Raw genomic sequence first — 26395 nt, 5'->3', positions numbered from 1 at the left:
CTTGAACGATGTTATCGCTTACGAAAGAGACAGCTGACGCTCAGCATAAGTTGATGACAGTGATGAGATATTGCTGTCAGCGTCCTCATCTGATCGGCTACCAGCGTTTGATACCATGACACTCTCAACAGGACTGGAGTCAAACTTCGATTTGAACGAATGGACCGGGGTCGGTTTCGTCTAGCAACGCAAGAGGCGCAAAAGAGTCCTGAAACAAGTCATAGCCCAGCTCCAGTTCCGACCCAGCTCCATAAGGAAGTTCCAGTTGTCACACTGCGCAGCTTGCTTAGTTCAGGAGTGAAAAATAGCGATGGTAGACTCACATTCATCTCGAATTTCGTGGAACTGTATCTGTAGAACAGTCACAAAAAAAAATGTCGTCGATACTCGTATAATTTGATATCTTGGTGGCCGCCGTTTGAGATGGCTACGTTGTGAGCTCAAGGTGTGTCTGATATTAAATGTCGGATGCTCATTCCTCGAGGATGACTCCTATGGTCTATCATGACTCGATGAACTAACTGAAGTGCGGGAACATGTAAGGTGACAGAAGCCATGCTGAGGATATACCAACGACATATAGCATCACATGCGGTCCAAACAGATGCAGTCTCAGAACGGAGACACGGAATCAACAAGAGGCAGCAGGGTTTATCATCGAGTGCGATGTAGATGTGGAAAGCCCATGGCGAGGATAGCAAGGTAAGTGATTTGCAAAGAGCATCTCGCGACGAAGCCAGTCACGGCGTGAATACTTGTGAATGTAGACCGCAAGGTTGTTGTAGTGGTTTCTCCAACAATAGTGGATGTCCCCGCCGGTGGTGCGTTTAAAGTGTCAGATTGCGGACGAGGACGCGGCGGTTGCACATGCATTTTCTGAACCAACGCATTGACGGTGCGATGCCTGAAATATTTGTCATTAACATCCTGGTTCTAAGTTGGTGAAAACTTACAAATTCATGTGCTTCGAGCCGCGAAGACGTCAATGATTACTTCAACTTAGATCACTGCCAGTGCAATGTAGGCTCGTGATTAGCCTGGCTTATCAACGTTGTGGTCCAGATGAGTCCAAGTGCGATGTACGCGTGGTATACACTAGCGGAGCACGTCAGTGATGGAAACAGGTGCAACACGATGACGAACATACCTCAGTAGTGTCAAGACAGTATTGAGATGTTCGGAAGATGCGAGAGGGCCTTTGAACTTGGTGCTTATGTACTGTAAGTGGTTAGCCAAGGTAGCCTGGAGGATCGTCGTGCAGAGGTAGCACATGGTATGGTAAAGAAATCAAGAAGCCGCCATGACGCGTGGTATTAAGAAGGTGAATATGATCAGGATCATGACATAGCGCACGTACGAAAATAGTAAGGGATTATCGAAGAGCACCCAACATGTGGGATTGTTGTAGGGCTCGTCGTCGATCCGAGATTAAAGTGCCTCGAGCCCTCTGACGTTGCAATGAGGATGCAGCGAGGTGTTGAATTTCTAGCCAACCGGCCACAAGATATTGAATATTGCAAGGTCTGAGCGTGTTAATCTGGTTTCATCATGAAAATGTTGCTCCGAGTCGCGTGCTTTGACAAAAAATATCTCATGGATGAGTCCAATTGCAAGAGGGTTGCGCTAAATTATGTAATTTTAGAGATTTGAATTACCGCCGTGACTCTCGAGGCATGAAGTTTGTCCCCCAGGCTATACAAACGCTCAAAACTCAAATTTGCCAAGATCAAACTCTGGAAATATTCAGAATCGAGTCGAATCATCCAGTCCTTGAACGACGAATTGCGGGCCAAATACCATGCTTGCTTCGAATTCCCTGGGGCCTGGACCTCACGATATAGAATTAGCAATGTCTTTCTCCATTCCATCATCAAGGTTTGACTGGGAGAGATTAGGACCTCACCCTGAACTCACTTTGCGACGAGGTGTTGATCCTCCAGCCAACTGGTTCCTACCCTCCGTAAAAATATACATTTCAACTGTCTCCACCGGTCTATCAGTCCATCTTCCACCTCGTCAGCGGCTGGTCGGGCGTAATGCAACAACCTGTGACATACAACATTTCTGAAGGTCTGATTCAGTGTTTACACCGTGATAGAGCTCAAGTTGATTTGCACTTTAAAAATTTTCAACACGAACCAAGTCCATATCAATTCGCAGCTCCAAAGTTTTTTTTTCTTTCCATTACATCCGTTCGAAATGTTGCATTCATATCGTGATGCTTTTCAGACCTTTCCCGCCTAGTATCGGAAGGGATCGCCTCCAGTCACGCCTGATGCTGACCGTTCTTCAGAGTTCCATCGCAGACCTGGCTCGAAGCACCGACAGAAGTTGAAATGCCAGCTGGTATCCCAAACAATCAGTGTCAGATCGGATGGTGATAAGGAAGCTTCATCACTGCCTTTAGTTTGGGCGAGTGATTATTCACGTTTCATCTGGCGCACAAAATCGAACATTAATATTGGTACAGGTTGAAGTCCGGGACAACATTATCCCGCCTCATGCTGTTCCATTTACATCGGATGGTCGTGGTCCTCTTTTCATTGCCAGAGCTCATCTAGAAGTAAGTCTTCTCATGCAATTACACTATAAATTGCGACTCATGAATACAGGGAACATTTTGTAGTTCTGTTCCATCAGGCATCATCGTGCTCATTAATGTCACCAGCGACAGTTCTAGGTAAGGCTGGTCCTCAGCTCACTGGCGGTGCCATCGTTAGCTATGGAATTCAGGATATAATGGTATTAATCACGATCTCTTTGGTCGTCGTCCTGCTGAGCATATATGACCTAGGTGACCCGGTATGATGTACTCGTGTGCGCCGGACGGCTGAGTTGGGAGATCCCACATTCTTCTGGGGCAGGCTTTATGCGTCAGGACACCGTGATCACAAGACATGACATCAAATTCGATACCGAACGAACGCTCATTTATCGTCAGGATATTTCTGAAAACGCCCATAATCTCGCAGACGAGTCAAACCTTGATGCCAGGGCGGAACTGGGTACTTTTCGCCGTGACTTTGCGCAAAGTGGTAGTGTCACTACGGCCATGACTTCCGCCACTGGTAAACCTGAGTATGCGCCGGTGTCCCGTCCAAATGCGGTAGCATCATCGAAACCTCGAGTTCGTCTAGATTGCGCCATTCAAGAATCTGACGGGCTCTCTACGTAAGGTGACGTTATTAACTGAGGGATGTTTTTCAATCAACAAAGGATTTTTACAGCGTGGTTAGCGCTGCTGAATACTCTGCAAGCGAGCAACGCACTCCGGTCCGTTCGTTCGGTGGATCCAAAATCACAGGGTTTCGCGAGGCGGTCAATGTCGATCACCGGAGCGAATATAGCAGTCTACCGCCTGAACCTCCAGCTCAATCGGCACATGCGGGTTTTGTCCAGGATGTCTTGCCGCTTCGAAGACATCCAAACGCTGGTATCACTGCTTCCACGCCTGTACTAGTAGATCACCACAAGACAGTTCTTTTCGACTTCGGCAAGCAATACCATTAATCCTCGGTTCGTTAATAGTTCTCGTCCCTCGCTGAAGGACGACTCTCAAGCTACCTCCACGCATAGCTCATTTTCCTCTCACAAAATGTCGAGTGATTCGCCACTACTACAGCTTTCTCTCGTGGCACTTGGGCAGGCACCCAAGGAAGCACCGTTTTAGATTATGGGTCAGACTTCTTCCCCAGTAATTGATCTGAAAGGCTGATCCTATGGTCGAATGATAGGTGCTACTCAAGGGTCCTCGTACGTACTTCCTACACCGTCTTCGCCCCACTAACATCATCCAGAACTCCAAATGTTTAGGTCGAGCACGAACGAGCGCTTGAATCGGCAGATTGTATGCGCCAATATTTGGAGGGCGGAGGAGAGTATCACGCACGGCAGGCGAACAGTGTGAGGTCACGCTTCAAACGAAGTCTTATTCTAGTGCCGTCGAGAGTCTCGGGCAATCCGAGAATGTCATGGTATCGAACACTAACACCAATGTCTTATCTCTGTCGTAAGTAACAATCTCGTTCAAGAATGAGCTCTTAACAATACAGCTTTTGCAGCGAACCAGGTATTGCACAGGGCGCGGAACTCGGTCGCATCCGATCTGCACGCGAGCGTCAGTTCTCAGAGATCAACGTGGCTTTAACAACTTTCGTGCAGACCTCGAGCTATCGCTCGATTGAGAATGGAGTTAAGAGTTCTCTAGTCACTATATCCGAAGGATCTCGTTGTTCAGATGTAGTGACAGGTCAACCCGATCAACACTTTCCGTGTGTAGTCCCTATTCTGCTTATTTTGTCCTCAACTAAGGCTATCCAGCTCTCCAAAATCTGACAGCAACGAACAGGCAGAACAGACTGTAGAAAGTAGAGGCCGTCGTGAACCGGAGACGGGAAGCGAGCTTATGATATCCCATTCCCATTCTGTCGAGCGATCCACGTCGAAGACTGCGGTATCGAAAACTACTACGCAAACAGATGAAGACACCAATTTCCCTGCGCTGCCCCCGTCCCAGATGACCACGCTACCCGCTTCGTAAGTGATACACCATTTAAGCGTTTGATATTGGAATCAACCTTTTTCAGTGATCCGCGTATCCCGCAGAATGTGGGAGTCGATTTCATACAGTCCGGATGCGAGCACCCGTCTTCCGGTGTTGACCAGGTTCACTTCATCTTGTGCAGACCTTGAACCATGATTGCTCGACTGAGAGCAAAGGGTATCGATCTGCCCAGTCATTCTCTTGTAGTGACGAGCCTGAAACAACCTCATCGGTCCACGTCTGTCTGTCCTTGGCGCAAAATAGTTCAAATTCACCGTCATCCATGGAAAAAGCAGTCGACAACTTGCAGAAGTCGAGTTCGGTCTCTAACGAAATTTCAAAATCATCTTTCACATCGACAACGTGTCACAATCAGTCTCTTGTCGCTAGCACGCATGAAGAATCTTGTGGCCAAGATATGACCAGGGACCAGCTTCAAAGTTCATCGCAAGCACTTCCCAACGTCGCACCGTCTAAAAGCCTACAACCGACAAGCAGAAATCGCTTTCTCGAAATACGAAGGGTTGTTGACTGTATCGAGGACAATTTGTCAGGCCTAGGACCGAGTTGGGTCATATGCGAAGGCGTCAAGGTCGGCTGGTAACGAGGTTCGTGAATTCAGTGAATGTCTTTTCAGAATTCGATGGTCAACCACGAGTCTAAGAATCGGACCTCATAAGCATGGATCGCGTTACCCGCTGACTACCACTAGGCAATCCTTTGAATCACTGCTTTCCTGTCCTTTGCCTCGCATCGTACTACTATACAATCACAAGTCGACAATTGCCAACATCTGTTCGACTCCTTCTAAGCATGCCAGGTGCCGGCAATCGACCATACACCATACGTGCTTTGTCAACGAACAAGGTTCCGCGGAGATATGTTCTTTGTGCTGCTTGCTTCATGCAATTCTCGACAGTCACTAAAGTCGCCCCACCTTTGTGCGCTCGGATACACTAGTACGTACCGTTTGACAACATATTTCTAAGAAACAAGTCAATGGTGAATGGACTGATGATCAAACGCAGAGCAATTCATTTCTTACCCCATCCGTGGTAGTTGATTCTTTTCGAATCGCACTACAATATGTGAACGTACTACCGCCACCTAGACCTGATAGGCAGCGGCGGCCTGATTGTGTCTTGGGTCAGTTTAGACTAGGCTGGAGATGTGCAAACCGCCTTAGACAATTTGAGCGACTTCAACCTTACTACGGCGCCACAGTGATAGAGCTCCAGGTATACTCTTCAGCTAGCTCAGTTTCAGTAATGCTTTGTTTTGACTCCACTTATTTACAGCTTTACTACCGCAAGCTATGATTGAGCTATGAAGCTGCAGACTCATCGGCAAGAGGGGATGACCGACAGCACAGGAAAAAATTGAAATTGAGCGGGCCGAGATATAATGACGTTGTCGATGGCAGTCCAGTGCAAGAAGCCTTCGAGTCGTGAATGTTTTTCAACCACGACCCTACTAGTATGGTTCAACCACCGAATTTGCATGGGTTTTCCTCCTCTTTTGCTTCAATCCTATGCACTCTCCCTAAGTTGTTTCTAGCGGCTCTCTCATTTTACCGTCCTGGTTGATGGTAGCCACCGCTGGTACTCGCATCATTACCGCACTGCTGCTCACAAACAACTTATCGGCAAAACCTACATGATACGAGACTTTTATAGAGGGGAGATTTCTTCAAGGACGTATCACTTATCTAGTTTCAACTTGTGTCTTGGCTAATCGTCTTCCGCCATCCAGTGACTGGATTTTCGTCATCGGCCCGGACCCGACTGGTGTAAATGTCATCTGCCCAGGCCAGTAGGACGCGCAGTCTAAGAGACTTGCGTATGTCGATGACTGCGACAACTCGTTTATCCTTGCAGTTGATTCAACCAGCACTGTTGCTGCAGGCGGTCAGCGTGCCTGGTGCGTAATACCCGTGATTATTCTGATTTACGAGTATTTATTACGAATGCAGTGTTCGTATTACATCTCAGAAGAGCTATAATGGCGGTCTCTTCAATGCAAATCTACGGTCCCGCTATGTTTCTAAAGGATGGTTATAAGAAGTGCACTCCGTATTTCAAAGGACTCACAAAGGCCATGATACGATTTACGAAAGCGCGATAAGGGTTTTTCCTCTATAGAGGCCATAGGGGCATTATTATTGGCACATGTCGCATTCCATATGACCTGCAAGGTGGCATAGCGGACTAACTATACGGAACCCCTATAAAGTGTATACATAAAACTTGACACGTAAGCTTCCCCTAAAATCGTCACTTCCACCATGCTCAGGACGTATTATTTATGATCAAAGCACGTCCTGATACTACGGCGTTGACTAGGCAACTTTTGAACAAGGGGAAAACGCGATTATTCCACCCTCCAACATCTCTTCCCATAGCCACTCCGAGTCAGCCAATCGGGAGGCACTTCTGCGGCCCTTCAGTGTAACAATAAGGCTGTCCTTATGGGAATTTGGGAAGATGCGGATGGATTCAAGGGCGGGGCAGGGTATACCAGCACCTGCCGAAAGCTTCTGGATGGGTAACAGAGCCGGGAGTGCATTTGGTGTGCGATGCAGCAACAGATGAAGGAGTGTGGGAATAGTGTCGAAGAGGAGAGCGAATGTTTTTACTGGTACGTTGATGTTGTAGAGCGACAACTCCTGCAGTTTTGGAAACAAGGCATGAGTTGTACAGTATTCCAGAAGGTCATCAGCTTTGTCATCTTCACCGTCATCCTGGCTGGGCGAATATGTGGTACCAGATAGATTTCGACCCTCTAAAGAGAGTTTGACAAGATTGGGGGCATGAAGCCCACTAAATAGCCCGACGTCATCTCCAATACAACAGTGTCCGTAGTGAAGCTCCTGAAGCTGTGGAAGTGATACGTGGCCTGAAAGTCCAGTTAGCGGGCCAGAGACCCTAAGCACAAGTTTTTTCAGGCGAGGACAAGCTGCAAGGATCCCTGAAAACTCATCAGACGTTGGCCTGACTTCTCCGCTGTGATGGGAGAGCTCCAGCACCTGGATAGAGTTACTGATAGTAGGTGACTGATTAGGGGTTGCGCCGAGAGTATAGCGAAGGAAATTTGTCCAGTTCAAGTGAACGCCATATAGAGTTATATTTCGCAGTTTTGGAAGAGGGGGGGATTGCACTGGGACTCCATCTCGATTTGTAGCTCCAATCAATGCAGCGAACATGGTCCCTTCTACCATCTTCATTATGCTTGGACAGAAGAGCCAGTAGCGAGAAATGTAGTCGTTGGTTCTCTTGAGCTTTATGGACTCAAGGCGTAGAGCGCTTGAGCTCTCTGTCCTGTATTCATTGAGAAGTTGGAGGGCGCTATAAATTGGCATCCAAGTGTCACTGATGATTTCGAGTGAACGCCATCGATACGTCTCAGGCAATAAAAGGTTGAGAATAGCGGGCATACTGTCGGCATACTCGGACCTTGTTCTAGTAAAGTCGTGTTTTTTTCTCCTAAAGGCAAACATTTAGAACAGCCGTACTAAGCTAAATCAATATGTGTCTTACATCCTTTCCTCAGTACCTGACATTGGTCCTTGTTGAGCTCTGATAATAATATCCACGGAGGACCGTCCTGATCTTGCGATCATTGTGGTTAATGGTGTCAAGCCCCCACTGGTTTGCTTGCGGATGACCTTCTGAAGATCAATAACAAGACTTGACCACAAGCTGTGATTGCAGAGCGCTACTGTTCTCCAGTGCAGATTCACAGATGCAAGTACATGTGGCATTGCGACACTTTGAAGCGATTCGCTGGGTGCACCATGTGCAGCTAGCATAAATATTTGAGAAAGGGTTTCCACGGGAAGTTTACCAACATAACATGATTGGGGAACCAAGTAGTCCATGGGGGATAAAAAATTGGACCGGGGGGAATTTGAAGTGATTCAACTGTCATATATTTAAGCGGAAAGCCTGAATATGTATAGGTGGTTCCGCACAGAAAATAATACAGAACAAGCTTACCACATGTGGATAACTGTACGACCCGGAGCGGCTTGAGCAAAACAGCTAGAAACCCATAAATGGGTCAATGGGTTCAAGCGAGATCTAGGCTGTGTCATGTGCAGTACTAGTCGCGTCCCGGAGCTCACCCATGTCTAGGATGAGATTTTCAAGGCGGGTAGTTATAGATCTAGCCAAGAAGATGCTTTCCTCCTGCTGATTTTCTTGATAGTTTCATCAATGTCTAATTCGCGCGGCGCTAATAGAAATCCAAACTTTGCGCTATGTTCCTTTTAGGCATGACAAGGAAGGGGGAGAGTAAGGCCTCCCGGGCCGATCGCTACGGACAAAAAGTGAATTCCAGCATTCTGGCTTCTATCTAGGCTCGTGACCAGCCTGACGTATACTACCACGGATGAACGAGTGGTGTAGCCAGGCTGGTCGATCTCGGAGTGGCGTGGCAGGGCGGAGCGAGGAGTTTGAAATCTGATAGGTGACGGTCGTGCCGAAGGTAGTTTCCGATGATATAGCACGTTTGCTCTCGCTCAGATTGTACGGTGAGAGCTGCGAAAGAGATGCAACGTACGCTATGTTAAGTTTCAACAATATTGCAACAATGATTTTTTTACGACCTTTATCGCTCGCTGCTCGAGATACAATTAAGAATTTCCCAACGGACTTTACGAGTGCCCTCTCAACGACACAACACCAGCAAGTTCTCGAGGCTTTCTCGCGACCCGATTTTCTTTCCCAAGGATCAACGTCCGAAATTGTTTCGTCTCAGATGCCTCATGTCATTACTTCTCGAGACGTGTTGCCCTAATCAATGATTAGCCTGAGTGCTCCGGCGTGATGTACTGTGCGAACTAAAATGATACCCAAAGCGGCATACCGGCATCTGCCAGATTTCAAGCTCCTCGCTTCGCCTGCCAAATCACTCCGAGATCGACTAGTCTGACTACGTCATATATAAATTCTCACTATCTCAAATTGACGCAGTATAGTCAGACCGGTTACGTATACGAGTCTAGCTAGAACTAAGATTGAAGCTACATCTGAAAACCCAAAATACAGAAACGAGCCTTTGAGGAGCTTTCTGGGAACCAAATGTGGCCACGATCGGCTCACGCACCTTTTTCGTCGTTATACACCCAAGTCGTCTCGACGGCTCCTTGCAATCACAGTTTGCGACCACGAAAACATGTGCGAGAAACAGTGAATATTAGATTGTAAACTACTTAGAGACAGATGATGTAGAGAACGACGAAATAAAATAACACTGAAAGGCATTTCAACCAATTGCATGAGTGCGCTACTGAAGTCGTAAGCATTCGTAAGTGTCCGTAACGCGCTTATATCAAGCGTTCATTTCAGTGGTTTTGCAGATGCAGTCCTCCAGTAGAAGTGCCTTCTGTTGGTGCTGATTGATCTTATGGCGCCTACATATATATCCGATCCACCGCACAATGCCAATGACAATTAAATTCGAAGTTTGGGCTGGAATGTCGCACCGAGTGCCGAGAGGAGGATCCAAGCTAGCAGAATGCGTGTCAAAAATTGAGGTTATTAGCGCTGTGTTAGATATCAGCTCCCTCCATTAATATTGAGGTCGATCCTGATTTGAAGACTGTGAAAGTTATTTCAAAGCTTTTGCTGACGTAGACGTCATTGAAACACGCTCGCGCTACCCTGACAGATATGACGCTGCAAAGCGAACTTTAATAATTGCGCGATATACCATTGAGTGCGCGACACAACACATCAAAGTGTAAAACATAGCCCACAAGTGTCGTGCTCCAAAACTTTAACTTTTCAATAGTATTAAATTGTATGACAGCAGGAAGAGTTTCGTTAGGGTAGGAGGTATGAGCCATCGAAGTTCCATAATGATTACTAGAAAAAAGAGACTAAGTAGAGCACGACTAGAGATCAGACGGCAATATTCGTGTTGTTGATAAAATAATCATGAGACCAGGAATTAATACGACGTGGGACGAATGGGCTATCGATATCAGGATCGTGGATACCACGCAGAGAACGCCAAATCTTCCAACGATATAAGATACGAAGCCTAAGCTAAATTTACCTTGAACAACGCTCGAAGTCGGGAAATCGGGGTCAGTCCCAGCAAGTCCCGCAGAGTAAACTTACTTGACTCTAAGTTGGACCAGCTAGGTCCTTTCTGATGACGGACATTCTTCCAGTTGTACCTGAGGCACGTGCACAGCAATCATTTCGAAGAGGTTCGGAACAGCCTGAGGTTCAAGAATCCCGCAAATCTTTGAACTATGGAGGCCGCGAACGTCAGAACAACATCACGAACAGTTCAGTTCCAATTCCCCCTGATTCGGCACTTTGAATCAGACTGTCCGGTTCAAACCGCAGTTGAGTCAGAACTGGACCTGGCCACCACTAGTGCATGCAGAAACTCGCACGAAGCACAAGAGATCTGAGGAGGAGTAGACTCCAATGCCAGGTGGTTATTCTATTCGTTGTGAAAGCCCAAAGTACTTTCGATCATGAGCGAAAGCTCATTGCTTGTACAGCTGACAATTACCTGATTGTAGAACCCAGCTTCGAAGATTTCGGCCGTCTATTTTACTAGAAGTAGCGAAAAAAATTCTTCAACACAAAGCGTATCGCGCACTTCATGGTGTGTATCGCGCAATTATTAAAGTTCGCTTTGGAGCGTCATAGAAGTGTTTAGTGCGTTCTAACTTCTCCAAATAGGAACCTCCATGTAAAAATTGAGATTGGAATCTACAAAGTGGCGTCGCACCCAGGTCTCCGATTGAGTTATTAAATCAACATTTGACAAGACATTGAGATGCGGCAGTTCCAACTGTAGCATACTCCGGAGGGACAGGATAAGTACGGAAACTTTTTGGGAAATTACTGCGGGCCGCTACCATTCTGCAAATTGTAATGCTTTGGAAAGTTGTGTCCGGCGACGAATTTATCGCTCGCTCGCTTCATATTGACATCACAGGAGATAGGCCGCCGTGCTACAAATTCCTCGATTTACTCTGCTTTGCCAGCTGGTGTGCTGTCATTTTCCTCTCAGCCTGAGCTCCGCCTGTTATTCTTTCTACATCCTCTCCTCGATCCTCTCCTCTTCCTGGAGCTCCAACCTCCTAGCTTTGGCACGTTCCATAACGATGCGATCTGCAACGCTCTCATAGTTGCTATCATCATCATCATCATCATCATCATCATCATCATCATCATCATCATCATCATCATCATCATCAAAAACAGCACTACCAGAGCCAACATCAGGGAACATGCTAACACCATACTGCGAACTTTCACGTAGCGTCATGATTGCTTCGTCCCTGTCAAGATGAAGGTCTTGCATGATGAGCCGTACTGCAACTTCGGGAATCAATACAAATTGAACAAACTCCGCAGGTGAGAGAGGAGCTATCAAAGAAGTATCAAATGATGAAAATGGAAATAGATTGTAAAGCGTTTGGTGTATGATCGATAAGCCAAGTTCACCATAGCTAAAACGTCATTTAGTAGGGATATACCAACGAGAATCGGATGCACTTACTATCCAGGTTGAGTCTTCTCGAAGGTGGAAAACTGGCCCTTCATACCGGTGGTAGTTCGACTACCTTGTCTCTGGATGTCCTTCTTGAGTTCTCTCCAGAAGATACATCGGGCTCGGGGACTCCGGGTATCATCATATACCGAACTCTCATTATCACTGCAGCCGTCAGCATCGGTGATTAAATCTTCAAGCGCACTCTTCATGCTCTTGACTCTCTTGGGCACCTCCTTGAAGTCAATGCTTTGCGGCCATCCCTTCTCCAGAGCCTCAGGCAACCAATGCGTTTCGAAGTGATGCCGCTGACAGGCTGAGATATAAATTGCTAGAGGAGCCTTAAGTCCAAAAGGATTTTGAGGACGCGGGTCTCCGTAAGATTGCTTCTTCGCAGTGGCCAAGAGATCATTCAGTTGTGACGTTGGATTACATGGAAGTGGTTCATCACAATATGGGCACAACATAGACGGATCAACTACTTGATCTATTTCAACTGTGCGTAGAGGCGTTAAATAGGGATATGCATGATGAAAAGACGACATACGAGAGTCCTCATCTCCCAGGGTCAGCTTTGTCGAATTTCTGCTGAAACTATGAGGTGGGATTCGGGAACAGCAGGGATGGTAAGAGGATTTACTTTGGATCGTCTTCCTTGGGCCTCTTAACATTTCGCCCGCATTCTCCATCGCTATGATCCAAGACTCGCTTGAACTCCATGCTCTTAGAAGAGGAATGAACACCAGAATGATATGCCGTCTTGAGATCCCGCAAATCCATGGGGAATGGTCTAAGGGTGACGTTGATCCGCGCATTGTTGTGATAGTTTATGGCAACTTCATGGTCCTCGTCCTGATGAAGTGTTGGTGCACGCAAGCTTCCAGTAGTATCTCCTTCTTGCGACTCCTCCTTCCTTGTGATATCGGGCAATGTTTTCGGGGGGGAATTTGGGTGATATGGAACGTCATTGCTACTAGGGGTGTCTGGCTTCAGATTTGTGATGTTAGGATGTAGCACGGCAGGCTTTATTTTGCTGCTCATGGACTTGCTTTGCTCTGGTTGGGATAATACAGAGCTTGGGGCGGAGGAGGATTGGAGGCCTTCATGGCTTCGACTTTTGCTGGACTGAAGAGAGAAGGGACGCTCTTTCATTCTCTGGTGGATGTCAGTGAATATGTTGACTTTCTTCCTCGCCAGTTCGCCTTCAAGCCTTTCCATTTTGCAGCAGGTGTTAGCGTCATTATATCAGAGGTCATTTCTATAAGTAAGATCATTGAAAGGGCAGGTGCCGATTCGGAGCCTACCGGAGAGTGAGCGCTTGAGCAACAGCCGCGAATCGGAACTCGGCGCTCCCAGTGAAAACCCACTATGGCGTGGCACGATGGGATCTGATTATTTTCTGATTGTAACGTCGTTGATAGGGTGAAATAGGGTAGATTATGAAAAGCAAATTGTAGCCACATTGTTTAGCGTCGTTCCTTGCGTCACTTTGCATCGTCCTTACATTACAGTTTGTCGTTTTGCATCGTTTCTTCCGATCCTTCGAAGCTTCGCATCGTATCGCGCGCACATTGCATTGTATTTGCAGAACTCTCACACAATGTGTGATGGTGTGGCATGACATCGTCATTAACATTGTATTTGAGTCGTACGACTTAGTCATTTTCATCTTATCTTCTTACTACTACAATGTCGTCTCCCTCTGTACTATCATCATTTTTATGGAGCCTCCCCACGCCAATTTTTTTGTCTCCCAAGGCCATACGTGTAAGTGGTATTGTTATCATTCATAAACAGGCTTGATTTTTTTAACAGGAATCGAAAGGGTGGGTATATGCGTTCGAAGAGCACACATGGGCACCCGCCAGTTCCACCTGAGTCATTGGAGGGTCTCTGGCATCTTTTCTTCGCCAAAGGCTGTCTGGTCATGGCATGCTTGACCAATTATCCTCGATACAGTCAACAACCTTTCGTATTTCGAGAAAGCGATTTCTGCTTGTCGGTTGTAGGCTTTTAGACGGTGCGATGTTATTGGGCCTTTGGGCAACTGTTAGGTACGTTGACCGCGTTGCGTGTCCCTTGGTTGCTTGAGCGGATTATTTCAGCGAGCTCCTTTACCGCATCGTCAAACATGAGGTGTCCCTCTCCGTCCGATTTGCGGCGGCCTTTGAGAGGCACACAGAACATCAACGGCTCGGAAGAAATGTTCTGCCGAGAGATCAAGAGGGTACTCTTGTCAGGTGTGAGGCTGACATAGACGACGGTCCAATGAGGCGGGAACTGTGACATGGCCGTATTCGATAGCAAGGAAGTGTCTAAAGATTGCTCTGCGTACGTCTTACGAATGGAATCTCAGTACGCCTTCATGCTTGAGCTTGAGTCATCGTCATCGTCAAATGCTTCCTCAGTGCTGGAGGTTCTCAAATACCGAAGATTAGATGGTCTCTTCCGAGGCAGCGGGGAACCGCTGGGCGTCATAAGAGGCCATTCAAGGTCGTCGAATTGCACGCTGGGGAATTTATACTTGATAGCCTCTAGCATTTCACGGCGTAGAGTAATTGCAGATGACGCATCTAGTCCAGCGTCAAGATAGGCTCCATCAGGTAAATTGCAAGAAGGCGCGCAGCAATCCTTTTCCTCTTTTCCAAGGGATGTCTAAAGTGTTTTCATGAATGCAAGGTTTATAGTCGCTTCGCGGATATGGGGGACGTTCCCCCAAGTTCAAGGTCAGCCCAAAATAGTTTCTCTGCTTGGTCCAGAGTACTCAAGATATCTTGAGTCGAAGGTGTAAGCGATACCGCTCGGTCGCTTGTCATGCCCATCAGTAGTGCGATCGCTGCACACAAATAATGAGTTCTTTATGGTTGGTAATGCACACTATACCTACTAGACTCAGCCAAAGAGCTCAGAAACATATCCGAACGGAATTGGTCAACCGATGTGTTGACTGACTTCATATCATAACATATTAGTACAGCAGATATGACAAGATATAAATAAACACACGACAGGTCAACTCGCTTGCTTGAAGGACGTTCGTACTACCAGCTCGAGTATCCCTCCTTCCTAGTTGGCATGGGTGCAGCTGGTGATACGCGTCTGTGGAAGACTGAGGGTCCACCCATATAGTTTTCTTTATTTTTGCTGGGTTGCAGTACAGCTACGTAGCAAGCCGTATTGGCTGAGAACAAGTCAAAGAAGAACGAAGTCGTAAATTTGAAAACCTTATGGAGGTCACGAACTCGTGAAAGCGAATCCAATGCTTATTGGCATATCAAGCCATCTTTACCAGGCGTTGCTGAACTCAGTCTTGGGGATGGTGTCTGCATTCCTTTAGGAAGGAAGACCCATACTACTCGCGTTACGGTCGGCATCCTCCGTTCTCTCATTCTCAATGGTAACACTGGCGTTCCCGATGATCCCGTCCTCTATCGTCTCGCGCTGAAAACTGTGGGACGACCTTTGTGCGACGCTGACACAAGATTTCATTTTAGGGTCTCTCGCTGCACTCAGAGGTTCATCATCATTCAGTTAGTGCGGCGATCACCTTCCTAAATCATCACATTTTCAGGACATCAAAGACTCGTGGAGCAAGACGTTCTTCATCGAGATATGAATCCAGGCAATATCTTTGTCAGTGGTGGTCGCATATTTCGAACTTACCTCGGTGGCACAGCCAAGAACTGAAACCGTAGTCTCATTGCATCCGCCCTCTCTCGCTGCAGGTCAATTGAACACTAGAAGCGCCTTTCTGGAGGAGACCGTTCCGTGTACTGCTTTGTTGTGGCTGAAGAACTTCTATCCATGACACTTCTTCTGGACAAGAAGAAAATTTGGCCGGCTCAAAAACGCGGGGTGCACTATAACCTGGAGTTGACCTGGAGTCATCCATTCTTGTCCCTTTCTATTCAGTCATGAAACGTGCTCTGGAGCGCCGACTCTGGCACCAGAATCCAGGCATACAATCTCAGATCCAACAGTCACAGTCACAGTCACCCTTGAACACTTGACTCTGCTTTGGTCAGTTACTAGGTCTTCATTGTTTAGGACATCCTCACAACCTTGCAAATCGATAGAGCTACGTTGCCGTTCCTTTGACTAATTCATGGCACTGCTCGATTCTTTCTGCCACGATGTCTTTGTCCATCCATGTCTTAGTCGCATCTGAAAGCAGTAAGCAAACTGCCTGAGTGGTTTCGACATCCCACTACGTACGCATTCTTCAGCTAAGTCAGACTATTACTCATAATCGTGCTTGGTGTTGACAACACAAACTCTGGTCAGTTCACATCAAGTCTCGGCGTATTATACAAACGGTAGACCAAGCTGAGAAAGCTCACTCCTGCTACTGCCATGGGGATGGGCCATCAGATTGGAATGCTCAAAGCAGGTATGTGAGACTACTGTATAAGTTCGATTAAGAACTTAGGTTTCGGTTGGATTGCAGGATATGATGCCGGTACGTTATGCTCGCAGTCTGAATATATGAAAGATCCGTCTAATTGTCTAATCGGAACTAGATACTGTGATTTGGTCCTCCCATCCACTCTCACTTGCTGCAACGCCCACTCGGGTCTATATTGATGGTATCCCTTAGCTCTTCCTTCCCGGTCGCCAAGGGGTCCACCACGTCCCCACGCACGCCCGATTTCGATTCTGAGAAGGTGGCAGCCGTCGCGCATGAGGGTATTCTCCCCATCTTGAACCTCGGAACGTAAAAGTGGCGTTATTCGTGAACGTCTCGAGGCTTTACATGAGAGGTGGAGGCTCGACTGGGGTGGCGCGTATTTCTGAGAAGGTGGGATCAGTGGGCGTGGAGATGGCCGAGCGGTGTGTGTTGATCAATGCTCGGATTTTGCAGAAGGGGCTGTCGATATCGTGGACCTTGAGGGCGGCACGATCACACCTGGACTAACGAGCTTTGGCGCCGCTGGGGCTGGTGGGGATGAGGCATGAGCCGAGCACGAACGATGGAAGCGTCTATAACCCTCTCTATGGGGATCTCCCTGTCATATTGGGCGACACGATCATGAGAGCACAAGACGGGCTCATGTTTGGTGGTCAGAATTTGCTGTGGGTATTCTTTTCATCTTGGGCCTGCATTTTTGAATTAACCTTTTGGATTGCAGGTTAGCCTATCGCGATGGCGTCACAACGGCCATCACGGCGCCCTCCGGGACCTTCCTGCAGGGCGTATCTACTGCATTCTCACCTGGAGCTGCGCATGCGAACGTGGAAAATGCGAGCGTTGTTGATGAAGTCGCATTACATGTGGGCATAGGCATATCTTCAAGGATAGGTGTAAGTACACAGATAGCGGTACTTAGGAATATGTTGTTTGGGGAGGGTGGAGATAAGGTGCTCAGGAGGGTTAGAAAGGTTGGCTCAGCGTGCTTCTCCCGCATTGAATCAACACTGATATCTAGAATTAAGGGTAAAACCACGCTCGTTGTGGACGTTGAGAGTGCAGACATAATAGTGACGCTGCTTCGGCTCAAAGATGAGTACGAGGCCCATCTCCCGGGCCACCGCACGCACATTCAATGCGCTCCTTGGTTGGAATTGTGGTTATTGCTACACGAGCAACGTCATGTACGGCGTCTTATATGCCCTTTCACCCGAATTGTTTCCTACCAAAGATCGTGGAACTGGTAACGCGATCGTGGCCGCTGCAAATAGGATATTTGGCGTCATGGTGGGTTTATTTGTTGTTCACGGCAGTGCGTCTTGCTACTCTCTAATCTACCGCACAGGCCCTGATCATTGCTCTGTACGCGAACCTCACGACATCTGTGCCAATCTGAATTTCAGGAGCTATCTTCATCGTCATTGGTTTTATTGCTCTCTTGCTACCATTTGAACCCCATGGTCACGCATCCTTGTAACTAGTCAGTCATACATGCCTGGGCGAAATGGCTTCATGTCCAGCTTGATATTGCACCCTCGTCATCAACCTTGTAATACATATAAATGGAGCATGGAGTGCATAAGTGCGTCGTATTGTTTATTATAGGTAGGACGGAATCTCATATACAACTGGTGCTGCCCCAGTGAGATACTTGAGTTTGCATGCCTTTCGGGCTTGTGCAATTGCGGTGACTGCTGACATACCCTACTCTCCTCCACGAGTCGGAGTCAATCTCAGGGAGTCAAAAACTGCTTGTGAGAACTTGTCGATATCGCGGTCAGTTACATCCCAAAGATTCGCCACCAGTAAAGGGCTATGCACGATGGATGTTGAGCAGGGAGCATGGATAAAATGAACTTACGACGTACCATCCAGCAAGCATATAATTAAATGGGGTGCCTACTCTGTCAAAATCACCCATCTCCTTCAGTAACCCGCTGGAGCACCCCCACAGCATTGTCGTTGCACAGCGCGGCAAATGACGGATTTTGTGTGACCGCACGTATTGTTCTCCTCCGCCGTGTCCGAAGTACCTAAAATCATCAAGATTCGATGCAGCAATTAGTCAAGAGTCACTCACGCTACTAAATCTTTCCGCGCGAGGGCATCTAAGAACTGCTGTTCGCTTGGTGGTCGTCCAATGACTCCCTTCCAGCCTACACTCCGCATTTGCTCAAGCCATGCCGCCTTCAAGAACAAACGAGGGAAGGTAAACTCAACTCCGGTAGACGATCCCCACATGTTCCTCGTCCTGGACCACAATGTACAGGGCGTTCCTTGGGAATATATTCCGGTCTTGAGGGGCCAGAGCGTGGGCCGCATCCACTGATCGTGAGTGTATCATGTCTTCTAGAAGTTGCTATTTGAACAGTATACATCATTATATGCGTTGATCTCGCGTCGGAGTATGTTAAATTGGGCAAACCGAAGCGTGCTAATTCTATTTTTGCGCGAAGTTCAGCAGTCCTGAAATCGAGTGATATTTCCGACGAAGCACGTCTCAGTTATTTGCTATTAGCTAAGATATGCGGAAATTTTGGCTCTTGAAAACAGCATTCCTGAAAGGTGAGATCACTTTACGCTAAGGGTGTTCTATTGTGACTGGACATCTTGCTCTTCAGTGCTTCCTTCTACTGTGAAGCCATGTGTTTGTCGGAAGCTTCTCCGCCCGAAGAAAAAGCTCTACCGACCGCTGAGCGCATAAGGCTGCGTATTGGACGGCTCGAGCGTGCAGCGATGGCTTGCAGAGTCTCCGCAGCTGTCCAATAATCTAGGGTCTGTAGTTCGGTCGTTCATCACATGTCGTTTTCTGATTCGATTCCATCAGAACAACGCAGGCGGTGCTTTAGAGTACATGTCGCAATCATTGCGACTGTGGAATCGTACCGTGGACACGCTTTCTCCATTAAGCTAGCCTTCCTCCAAACCCACCAAGGCAACCGATGATTCATATCCATTCGAGGCTTACCCCTCCAGAATCGTCACCCTCCAGCGATACTCGGTCCAACGACCACTCGAAATTATTTAGTCGGAAATGTCTTATGGACGTCATAGAGTGTCGAATGGTTGAAGGACTGCTTTCAACCCTATTGACTCTCACTCATGCCTACTTCACTCGTGGTTCTTCCCGCGAAGTCAAGTATTTTTCTAAGCAAACACAGGATCTCGCCGAGTCCATTAATGCCCCGACCATGGTTGCTCGTGCACTGATGCGCATGGGTGAGATCTAGTTATACCAGAGGCAGCTAGATGCAGGAAAGGACTGCTTGGTCGAGGCTGCGGAGTTGCTACAGGATCTGCCGGGTGTGGATGCAGCTGATATGAGAGGGCTGAATGGAGATTGGAATCGCTTGAATGAGCAAACCCAGGACGCAAGGGACCTCTATGAGGTGGCATGTGCGATGCTTGGTGAACTCGAGGGAATGTTGGGGTCCTTCGACGGCAGGCGAGAGTCTTGGCTAGCGTTTCAATGCACTTCCTTTAATCAAACTTTCTAGTCGCCGTAAATACAGCGTAACGCTCTCACCACAAGTTACCTTAGCTGCCGCCGGACAGAAAGCAATAGTCCCTACCTTGTTGTCTGACATTCTCCGTCGCCATAGTAAGGAGCGTTGTTTTTAAACCTTGAACTTACTAACTGGTAAACTGCAGTCTGTTTACTACACGATGATGGAGATGCTGAGATCAAGGATCTGATAGAGCGTCTTATGGCTTTGTCCACTTCCCAAGACATAAAGGTGAGACTTTGTTATGGATTTCGGATTTATAGCTGAGTCGTTCACAGGGAAAAGAGCATCCACTTATGGGGAAACTTACCCTGCATAGCGTCTACGACCAATTCCGTTCGGATATGTTTCTGAGCTCTTTGGCTGAATCTAGTAGGTATAGTGTGCATACCAACCAATAGCTGGCGCTATAGCTTATTAGAATATTGGGGTTCATGAACAAAATTGTGAAATTGCATAAATACAGCCAGCGAGGGACGGTTATCAACAATGATCAGAGCAAGTCAGTCGCGTAAGTGATGGCGTGCAGCCAGTAGTACTATACTATAGTAGCATTCCACTCGGGCTAAGGAAAGAGTAATACGAGGCCTAATTTCGAAACCTTTGCATTTCAATGGAATGTAACAGGAAAGATACAGCATGAGGGATACAACTTCTATAGAAACGTAAGATATCATATACCATGTCAGGTTGTCTCAGCATCATTCCTGCAGAAGTCAAGAACGATCTCCAACCAGGAGGCATTTTGTCTTCGCCCTGGGAGTAACGTTGAGCCTTCTGGGGCCTTGCAGGTGAACTTCTTGCGGGGTAATCTGCCTCTCTTGGTACTGGTACGGCCGCAGCCTACAGATGGGCATCGAAAGACCATATACTTCTGGGAAAAATCGGCCTGGATTCGCTCCCACACAACTGGAATCCCACATTGCGGACACTGTAGAGGAAGTACGTTTCCCCATGGACGAATAGAGGCGTGAGCCCATTTATAACGGGTAATTCGAAGCGGCACCGTGTCTTCAGGTGTTGCGGTCATCAAGAGAACGTCCGTGTGCATACCTAACCCTGACTGGTCAAGTATATTGGGAAATGCTTCACGCAGTGCAAAACCTTCGACAATGACGGCTTGCACGAACGATACCATAAAATGGGAGGCGAGGCAAGGATGAAAGTGCTTGGCAGTAAACGCGACTGCATGTGAAAAAGCATGATCGACGACAGACGAACGCAAGCCCCGAAAACCTTCTGGTTGGGTGATAATGGCGCCACAACCCAGAAAAAAGAGGGTGGTGCTCTCCGCGCGTTGCATCAGCTGCCCCCATGGGCCAAGTAACGAATTCATGAACTGAAAAATTAAGCATCCGACGGCGAGAATGCAAGCAACCAAGAGTAGACTTACATCAGGAACGGTGGCAGAAACATAGGAAGATCCGCGGGAGTATCCAAGAAATGGGTCGCCAGTGTTGTCGTCTGTGTGATCGGTGATCGCGATACACATAGTTTGGTAGTTACAGTCATCCATCACCTCCTTCGCGAGCTTCTCATACTGTTGGGAATAGGCTATAATCTTGGCGTCGGTGCCAAGGTCAAAAATAACTTCAATGAAGCGAAGGCCGCCATTCGGAAAGAAAGAAGAAAGATACGAGTTAACCATGTCGATCGGGCTCGCAGTGGCCTCAAAACCCACAAGCTTGAAGTGAATGACGAGGACGGGCTTCGCGGATATCTGAGAACGTCGAGATAGCTGCAACTGTCCAACGATGGGTATGAATGATGGTAAAACGGGGTTCCCATCCTTGAAAAATCCCTAAGCGTTGTTATGAAGTGAATGACAAGACCATGTACAATTAGGCTCACGTAGAACGGCGTAAGATCACCAGACCTCTTGTCCAAGAGTGTATGACAGTGTACGCAACGGAACTTGACACCCGGTTGCTCAATGAGGTGTAGGTGGCTGGCCGGAAGTAACATGCATCTAGTACACATAACGCGTAGACAGCCAGGCTCCTCGCATGCATAGAGGGAGTCCTTGCCATTACTGGAAGTGCCATCTTGGCAGATCAGGCAAAACTGTGGGTATAAATAGAGGGTCGTCAATTGAATGAAGTGCCACTCACATCATTGTGTGGCGGTCCCGATTGAATTTCCAGGTGAGATTGCACCATTTCACGAAGAATTTGTGGCGGAGTTGTGTCCCTTTTCATTACGAACGCTGGGGTTTGGATATTCTTTCGAGGGGCGAGCCCGCCAGTCGATTTGGGAGCGGTCTGTTTGGTTCTTGGCATTGTGAGACCGTCCAAGAAAAGTTGGTTTTATTCATTAGGGAGTTCAAAGTTAAATGCCCAACGCCCAACCTCGTGACCGAAATTCGGTATACCTAGAGTAAATAGAGGTAAATACGAAATAAACCTACAAGTGTATTACATCATCGCCCCGCTCTACTGGAATCTCGCTGTTCCTCAGTACCCGTCCCCGCTTCTCTATCTCATCTTCGGCTGCTCGGACTATGGCGCGAGGGAAGAAACAAACCGGACCAGCCATCCCTGATATATAACGGACTACGGATCTTACGAATTCTTACCTGGAAACTCCTTGCTGAGGCCGAGAAATCAGAGCAGGAAGACACTTCTTGGGAAAAGGAAGGACGAGGTAAGCTCACTTCCGCTACATCTCAACTGCGCTGAAAATATCAGTAACAGAATACATCGAAGGACACTGAAACTGCAGTCTTCAAACGCATCGGATCTGTCATCCTTGCAGACTTGTATGCCCTGGCCCCTCAACACTGACTCAGTTGGTGACCATGTTAAAAAATGGTTCGATTAGTACGTGACCCACCTCAAATTTGCATATCTCTTTAGTGGCTCATCCTACCTGATAGTCTTGTCAATTGTTACAAACGCCATGCACGTCGGCTCAGAGCAACTGGCGAGGGTGTCCAAGATGACCCCACTGATAACTCGGAGCACTTTTCACCTCTGCCCTTGGACTACGCTCAGTTTGAGGGGGAGTGTTGCATATTAGATGCTCGTTGTAGTCCTTCGGTACCGTTGCTTACTTACATATTTTCGTCACTCTTCACATCAGCTTGCTCAGTTGACTCCGACTGTCGCTGAGGTTAGCATCGTTCTATTACTTAGTACCTACGTATCTAACATCACATGTAGTTGTCTGCTACAGGTATACCCAATCTATATAGTTGACTCTGACTGTCGCTGAGCTGTCTGCTACAAAAGATGCTTCGCAAGACCATATATAGGATGTATTGTTGCACATATTGGTGCTTTCTATTTATTCTAGGTATACCGAATTTCGGTCACGAGGTTGGGCGTTAGGCTTGGGCGTTGAGCATTTAACTTTGAACTCCCCTATTGTACCGCAGGCATGTAAAACGCGCGTTCACCTGGCCTCGCTGACAAATCAGCGACCCGCATCAGTAAATTCCCACATTTCTTGACTTCCTTTTTCGAGACTTGCCGCCGGTCAATAAATCTTATTTACCACTTATTTACATTTATTTGATTGAGCGTGTTAGTCGAAAGAAAGCGCGTGACAAACAAGCGCGATAATGTGCAGATAAGCATCACCAGGACACACATTTATTTCAAGGCACAAAACTACAGTAAGTGGTGCAAGTGTACTCATAAGTATGATGTATTGACGAGATCGCGTTAAGTAAATGGCAGCTTCAAAGTCTTTTGCCAGTGATAGCGTGCGAGGGAGGAAGCGCCAATGGATCAATGTTGTGATCAGGGCGAATGAGGCACTTCGGGCTGAGGCGGAAGCAGAGGAGGCCGAGGCAAATGTGGAGGTGCCAAAGGGCCTTTGGAAAAGGGTGAAGGGGTGGATCGGCGACAGGAATCGAGACGGAACGAGTCGCTCGTGATTCCAGCCTAAAGTGAGTCCTAGGATGTCTGTTAATCAATGAAGACTTACCTGGTCCTGATAGTGTCGTTTTCGTGACATTGACCCGCAAATATTCACCATCAGCATTGTATCAATGTATAGTATGTAGAATAAACACGCACCTTCGCATACCCCAGTGTGAAATCTCGACCTCGACACCCAAGTCTGACGCTGGAGTACTATGACCAGGTGTATCGGTTTCCTTGAGAAGCTTGTTGGCAGCGCGTCGTTCTTTCTTGCCACGGGCATGATTGACGAGTTCCTGCAAATCTTCACTGTCCTACACAGCCTAACATCCCAATCAGCATGCATGCATCGCGACATCCTACTGGACGTACCATCGCCCACTGCTCATCGCTAAGACCGTTGTTATAATTGACGACATTATGACGACGCTGACCACGGCCCTGGAAAGCATCATTAATCTCCTTCGGCTCAAACGGTTCATCTGTCTGATAGCATTCAGGCAGCTCTTCAGACCACTGCATACCACTCATTTAGCTATTTGTTATGCGAGAGAGCTGCTGCAACACCTACCAGGAATTCTTCCTGCTCTTCCTGCGTTGATTTGTTGTTGAAACGAGGGGCTTGGATGACCTTGTCGTCAATATCGAGCTTGTACCGCGCACGAGCATACATAGCTTCTTCGACACTCTTCTCTGTGATGAAATGGAGGATTCGGACAGCCTTTGTCTGGCTGATACGGTGAGCACAATCTTGAGCCTAAAGATCAGCATGGGGATTCCTGAGACATTATCATCAGTACATCTTTCCAAACGATAACCAGAAGCTTATTCACCAGTCACTGTTACAAGAACATCTAGACGCTTGGGCCCCTACTATTTTTCTCTTGATCCTCCTCGTATCGGCCCTCGCATCATACCCTCACCCCGACCTTACCCTTGTCATCCTCGTCGTCCTCGCATTCCCTTTCGCCCTCTACCTGTCGCTTCAGCAAAGCCAGTACATTTGGCCGGATCCTTTTGCTGACGAAGCATACCCATGCTCCGTTTCACCACCTGACTGATCCTGCGGACAGTCCCCTTGCCCTTACCATCCGGATGGTAACCTATGACACGATGCATGACGCATCCCCTTTGCCCTATTTCCCTTTCTTGATCTCTGACTCGATGCACAGTCGCACATGCGACTTATACTTAGATCCGCAGTTGCACGATCGTGTCCCTGCGTGTTTCACTTCTCATTCTGATCTTTGACTCACTTTCTTATCCAGCACGTTCTACCTAGATCGAACGTGCCTTCCTATTATGGTCTTACCCTTTACCGATTGCCTCTCCCGGTAGTACGAGTTATCACCCACTAATACGTCTCCTGCCCTCTATATAAACTCGCTACCATGTACCATATTCCCTAACTTGAATCTACTTGGTTCTTGACCTCCTACTCTCACCAGAGTGATCCTTCTGCCTCGCCAGCAGTCTATATTCTATCTTCTTATCTGCTCTTCGCAGATAAGCCTATAGTCTCGATCTTTACTCATCGACTTCGTCGACGAGCAAAGCCCCTGTTAACTAGTCGGACTTCTGTCCTTCTAATTAACGACGATCCTTACGATTAACCTTCGGGTGTCGTAAGCCTAGGCCGATATAGCTTATCGTCTCGCACCCGCGTGACATAAGCTACCCGATTTGGACATAGGCGTTAAATCGTACTTGCCGAAGACACGCCAAGTACGACCCCTAACCTTGGGCTAGCCCAAGGACGTCCACAGACCGTTGACGACACAAGCTCTGTTTGAGCGTCGCCAACAGATACCATCCAAGTCGTAACAAAAGATTCAAGTTACCTTCTAGCCCTCGACACCTATCGAGGACAGAAACAGATACAAGACGACCACTCCCTGGACACGCAAGTTCTCTTGGGAGCGCGACCCGAATCAGGAAGATCCTGACGAAGAAGAGGTAGACGGACAGTTTAGCTCTCCCACCTCACCGACAGAGCAGTACCACTCAGACGAGGGACTGAACGACGAAGAAGATCTAGGAAACACTCCGACTTCTGAAGAGGACTTTCCAGACGAAGTACCTCCCCGAAACACTAGCGCCAATCCGAAGACAAGAATGTCTAACCCATCATCCTCCTCCACCGCCGTCGTAGTTCGTGCCCCTGAACTCAAAGCAGGGTCACCAACGGACTACGATGGGAACACCGACGACGCACAACGATGGCTCTACAGCTTAAAGACGTACTTCCTCATCAACCCCACCGTCTATTGCAGCGAGCAGATCATGGTGTCCGTCGCCCTGTCATTAATGACAAAGAACAGCGCTAAAGCATGGGCTGATAACTTCTATCGCGAAGCTTTCAGCACCAACCCTCCGAAATTCGGAACGTTCGCAGAATTCGAGAAAGGATTCAACCTTGCATTTCAACCCGTTGATAAGCAGGTGAATGCCCTCACCGAAATCGCCGAACTCAGAATGGGAAACAACGTTACGGACTACATCTCGAAGTTCAAAACGTTGGCTACCATCGCCAATATCAAGGAAGGCGTGA

At 47.7% G+C, this 26395-nt stretch overlaps 7 protein-coding genes across 7 annotated transcripts; 2 read left to right on the top strand and 5 right to left on the bottom strand.

Moving 5' to 3' along the window:
• Positions 1-2658: 2658 nt before the first annotated feature.
• EDB93DRAFT_1265779 (uncharacterized protein) lies at positions 2659-5147 on the top strand (the record flags this gene model as incomplete). Its single annotated transcript, XM_041454240.1, has 11 exons — positions 2659-2742; positions 2795-3171; positions 3228-3433; positions 3623-3694; positions 3735-3753; positions 3814-3903; positions 3938-4009; positions 4062-4271; positions 4321-4536; positions 4587-4665; positions 4686-5147. The coding sequence occupies 11 exons, from the start codon at positions 2659-2661 to the stop codon at positions 5145-5147; spliced, it is 1887 nt and encodes a 628-aa protein (XP_041301713.1).
• Positions 5148-6881: 1734 nt separating this feature from the next.
• EDB93DRAFT_1108696 (uncharacterized protein) lies at positions 6882-8420 on the bottom strand (the record flags this gene model as incomplete). Its single annotated transcript, XM_041447874.1, has 2 exons — positions 6882-8025; positions 8080-8420. The coding sequence occupies 2 exons, from the start codon at positions 8418-8420 to the stop codon at positions 6882-6884; spliced, it is 1485 nt and encodes a 494-aa protein (XP_041301712.1).
• Positions 8421-11779: 3359 nt separating this feature from the next.
• EDB93DRAFT_1056926 (RTC4-like domain-containing protein) lies at positions 11780-12555 on the bottom strand (the record flags this gene model as incomplete). Its single annotated transcript, XM_041444766.1, has 2 exons — positions 11780-12023; positions 12074-12555. Coding segments are annotated over 2 exons (726 nt in total), but the record flags the coding sequence as incomplete, so codon positions are not given.
• A 3642-nt stretch (positions 12556-16197) lies between these two features.
• EDB93DRAFT_1265774 (uncharacterized protein) lies at positions 16198-17976 on the top strand (the record flags this gene model as incomplete). Its single annotated transcript, XM_041454239.1, has 7 exons — positions 16198-16237; positions 16349-16454; positions 16662-16778; positions 16811-16894; positions 17194-17365; positions 17565-17759; positions 17818-17976. The coding sequence occupies 7 exons, from the start codon at positions 16198-16200 to the stop codon at positions 17866-17868; spliced, it is 765 nt and encodes a 254-aa protein (XP_041301710.1). The 3' UTR covers positions 17869-17976.
• Positions 17977-18071: 95 nt separating this feature from the next.
• Positions 18072-18504, bottom strand: EDB93DRAFT_1095475 (peptidase family C50-domain-containing protein; the record flags this gene model as incomplete). The annotated part of the gene is made up of 3 exons (XM_041446691.1): positions 18072-18166; positions 18191-18285; positions 18341-18504. Coding segments are annotated over 3 exons (354 nt in total), but the record flags the coding sequence as incomplete, so codon positions are not given.
• A 1452-nt stretch (positions 18505-19956) lies between these two features.
• Positions 19957-22257, bottom strand: EDB93DRAFT_1108692 (uncharacterized protein; the record flags this gene model as incomplete). Its single annotated transcript, XM_041447873.1, has 8 exons — positions 19957-19965; positions 20107-20131; positions 20289-20347; positions 20660-20821; positions 20925-21317; positions 21372-21779; positions 21830-22042; positions 22090-22257. 8 exons carry the CDS (start codon positions 22255-22257, stop codon positions 19957-19959), a joined length of 1437 nt encoding a protein of 478 aa, XP_041301708.1.
• Positions 22258-24379: 2122 nt separating this feature from the next.
• Positions 24380-24601, bottom strand: EDB93DRAFT_1095484 (uncharacterized protein; the record flags this gene model as incomplete). Its single annotated transcript, XM_041446693.1, has 1 exon — positions 24380-24601. A coding segment is annotated over one exon (222 nt), but the record flags the coding sequence as incomplete, so codon positions are not given.
• Between the last annotated feature and the right edge of the window lie 1794 nt (positions 24602-26395).

This window comes from Suillus bovinus (assembly GCF_016758785.1).
Source record: "Suillus bovinus strain UH-Sbo-P2 chromosome Unknown EDB93scaffold_117, whole genome shotgun sequence".
In the NCBI taxonomy this organism is placed as follows: domain Eukaryota; kingdom Fungi; phylum Basidiomycota; class Agaricomycetes; order Boletales; family Suillaceae; genus Suillus; species Suillus bovinus.
This window is presented reverse-complemented; position numbering and strand designations above follow the sequence as displayed.